Source organism: Galeopterus variegatus, unplaced genomic scaffold, assembly GCF_000696425.1.
Source record: "Galeopterus variegatus unplaced genomic scaffold, G_variegatus-3.0.2 Scaffold9884, whole genome shotgun sequence".
Lineage (NCBI taxonomy): Eukaryota > Metazoa > Chordata > Mammalia > Dermoptera > Cynocephalidae > Galeopterus > Galeopterus variegatus.
Genome location: NW_007735995.1, coordinates 46,459 through 50,211, shown reverse-complemented (window position 1 = coordinate 50,211; position 3,753 = coordinate 46,459). Strand labels below are relative to the sequence as shown.

At 37.9% G+C, this 3,753-nt stretch overlaps 1 protein-coding gene across 1 annotated transcript; it reads left to right on the top strand.

The window, feature by feature from the left end:
• Window positions 1-523: 523 nt before the first annotated feature.
• Window positions 524-1,543, top strand: LOC103609641 (olfactory receptor 5A1-like). The gene has a single exon (XM_008593940.1). It carries the CDS (start codon window positions 524-526, stop codon window positions 1,541-1,543), a length of 1,020 nt encoding a protein of 339 aa, XP_008592162.1.
• Window positions 1,544-3,753: the final 2,210 nt, after the last annotated feature.

The window sequence follows — 3,753 nt, the reverse complement described above, 5'->3', positions numbered from 1 at the left end:
ATGAGAAAAGAAAAGCAGTAAGAGAATTGTCAATACTCCCTGTTTATAAATATATTGGATGTTAATTTGTGAAGACATTTTATAGAGGATCTACTCCAGCATCCTCATTTTACACAGGAGGCCCATAATAATTCAGGGGTGTCTCCAAGAATTGAGTGAATGGCAGATCCATGCCTGAGCAATATTGTCCTATTACACCATATAGAGAAATGACAGTATTTTCCTCATTGACCAATCTCCAAAGTCCCATATATTTGCAAAACCTGGCATGAGAAACATAAAATTTTACATGATATCGTACTAATGATGATTTGCTGTCTTTTGTCTCATAGACAGAGAATATTTATCAAAGAGATTTTTAAAGTTACAGTTGTTGATTGTACATGGACAGCACAAGATAACTCAGCCTTGATGATTCAAGGTTACATATTTAGTCAGCAGCCTGACTGAAAAAAAAAATTATTTGTTTTTCCTTTTATTTTTTGGAATAAAACCACTTCCTTCTCTGCCCCTTTCCTAGCAGATGGCACCAAACAAATCTATGGAAGGGGTTGAGAACCACACTTCTGTAGCCATGTTTATTCTCCTGGGACTTTCAGATGAAAAAGAGCTGCAGCTCATCCTCTTTCCAGTCTTCCTGGGCATCTACCTTGGGACCCTCCTCTGGAACCTATGTCTTATCATTGTCATCAAGATCAACTCCAACCTGCACACACCCATGTACCTTTTTCTCAGTTCCCTGTCATTTATAGACATCTGCTATTCTTCCTCCATCAGCCCAAGGATGCTCTCAGACTTCTTAAGAGATGAGAAAACAATTTCCTTCATGGCCTGTGCCACTCAGTATTTTGTCGGGGCCTGGATGGGTCTGGCTGAGTGCTGCCTCTTGGCTGCCATGGCCTATGACCGGTACGTCGCCATCGGTAGCCCTCTGCAGTACTCAGCCATCATGGTACCCGGCCGCTGTTGGAAGATGATTGCTGGGGCCTGTGCTAGTGGTTTTCTCACTAGTCTAGTTCATGTACTCCCTTGTTTTAATCTCTCCTACTGTGGACCAAATATCATTCAACATTTTTTGTGTGACATAACTCAGGTTATTTCTCTATCTTGCTCCAATCCATTCATGTGCCAAATGATTGTTTTCCTGGTAGCTATGTTTATGGGGTTGGGTTCTTTGTTTGTTATCCTCTTATCCTATGGTTTCATTGCAGCCTCCATCCTGAAAATATACTCAGTTAAAGGAAGTGCCAAGGCCTTCAACACCTGTGTCTCCCATCTGGCTGCTGTGACCCTCTTCTATAGCACATGCCTCTCTGTGTACATGCATCCTGGCTCTAGCCACTCCATGAAGCACAAGGTGCTGTCCATTTTCTATGTTATCTTTATTCCCCTGTTAAACCCTCTGATCTATAGTCTGAGGAACAAGGATATCAAAGAGGCCCTCATGAGGCTGATAAAGAGGCAACATATTTACTTCAGTAAGAATAACATTTGGGCAGCTATTATCACTATAAGGAAGAGGGAAGCAAGCATATGTAAGTGACATTTTGTAGATCACAAAAATTGGTAGGTAGGGAAAAGTGGGAACCGGGATTCCTTGAGTCTTGTTGCCATTGTTTTGAGTTGCCCCCAACAAATGATCTGTTGCATGGAGCGCCACCAACATTAAATCCCATTCAGAAAGACAGTTTTTGTGATTAGAACTGAGCTATATTATACCCTAAAAGTGATTGTGGTTTTGAAAACAGAGATGCTGACAGGTACTATATGTAGAAGAATGACAAGACCCCAGGATGCTGCACACCCTGTTCTCCTCTTCACAAATTTTCTTGATTTCTTTTATTTATTTTAACTTTTGAGCCTTTACTTGTATTTCAATAAAAATATAGCCAATTAAAGCACAAAATTTGATATACAATTATTAAAAAAATAAAGAAATATTTTATAACTTTGGTCTCAAAAGAGACACAGAAAGAAAGTATGTGAGTGAGAGAGAGATCAAGAGAAAAAAAGAGAAGGGGAAAGAGAGAAAGAGCAGGAGTGGGACATATTTGTCTGTGTTTGCTCCCAAATGACTTTGTTTTTCCACCCTACCCTTTGAGAATGTGGAAGGAAGAAATTTCTAAAAAAGGAATGGGAGGAAAGAGTGATAGAAGGAAGGAAGCTCTTTTAATTCAATGGTAGGGCATATTCTTTGAGGTTAAGAAGAAGTCATAGTCAGGAATTGCTGTACATAGGTGGGCCTGGAGCATGCTCCATGGTAGCTTTGTAGAGACTGTGCATGACTTAGGAAATGATGGGTGTCATGTGTCTAGGGAGGAAGTAACCATGTCTCAGAAAAGCAAATCTCAATACAACAGAAAATACAACATGATAGAAAAGATCAGCAAAGCTGTTTTCTTTTTTAAAAAGGTAAACTGTATTGAGAAATCCTTCAATAAACTAATTCAGAAAAAAAGAGAAGACTCAAATAAATAAAATCAAAAATGAAAGGCAAGTCATCACAACTGGTAATAGAAATACAAGGATCATAAGAAACTATTATACATTGTTAGAAATATAGGCCTACCAAGACTGAATTACAAAGAAAATGGAAATCTAAGTGAGAGTAAGGAGATGGAATGTGCAATTAAAATACTCCCATCTGGACAAAATAAAATAAAATGCCCAACACTGGATGTCTTCATTGATGAATTCTACCCAACTTTTAAAGAAGTGCTAACATGTGCAGGATACCAACATGAATAATGCAAATGTATTTCATAGGGCCTAACACATAGAAATGCTAAGCTTGGGAAAAAAGCAGAAAACTTTCCCAGAACTAAAGTCTCTGTTGTAGATTTAAAAAAATTCTAACACAGCAAAAATGCTTGCTGTAAGGGCAGATGTCCTGGGTGCAGCTAAATCTTATGATGCAAAATTATGAAGATTATCTCATTTTTTTTTATAACCACCTATGTTCCTTTTCTGTAACTTTCTTGACTGGAGAATAAAAACATAGAGAAAAGCTGATTTGGGACTATTCCCAGGATCTTTCTTCTATTGAAAGAATTATTCCTGGGGGTAACCGCTTCGGGCTTCTCACTGCTCAGGAGAAATTGATTTTGAGTAATCCTTTGCATCTCCCTCAACCTGAGAGAGGTGACACTAACATAATCAAATTTAGTAAAGTTGCAGGATACAAAATCAATGTACAAAAATGAATAGCATTCTTATACAGCAACAAAGAACAAGGAGAAAAAAATAAAGAAAGAAAGCTCATTTATAGTAGCTACCAAACAATAAAATACTTATGAAAAAAATTAACCAGAGATGAAAGAACTCTACAATGAGTGCTACAAAACTCTGTTGAAAGGAAGTAGAGAGGACACCAAAAATGGAAAGACATTCCTTGTTCATGGATTGGAAGAATTAATGTGAATGTCCATACTACTAATGGAGACCTACAGGTTGAGTGCAATCCACAACAAAATACCAGCAACATTCTTCACCATAATAGAAAAAGCAATCCTAAACTTCATATGGAACAACAAAAGAGCCTGAGTAGCTAAAGCAATCTGAAGAAGAAAAAAAATGGAGGCATTATACTACCTGATATCAAATTACACTATAAGCTATAGTAACCAATACAGCATGGTACTGGCATAAAAACAGCCACATAGACCAATGGAATAGAACACAAAGCACTGATGTCACTCAGGTTCTTACAGCCAACTGACCTTTGATAAAGGCTCCAGGAACTTACAGTGGGAA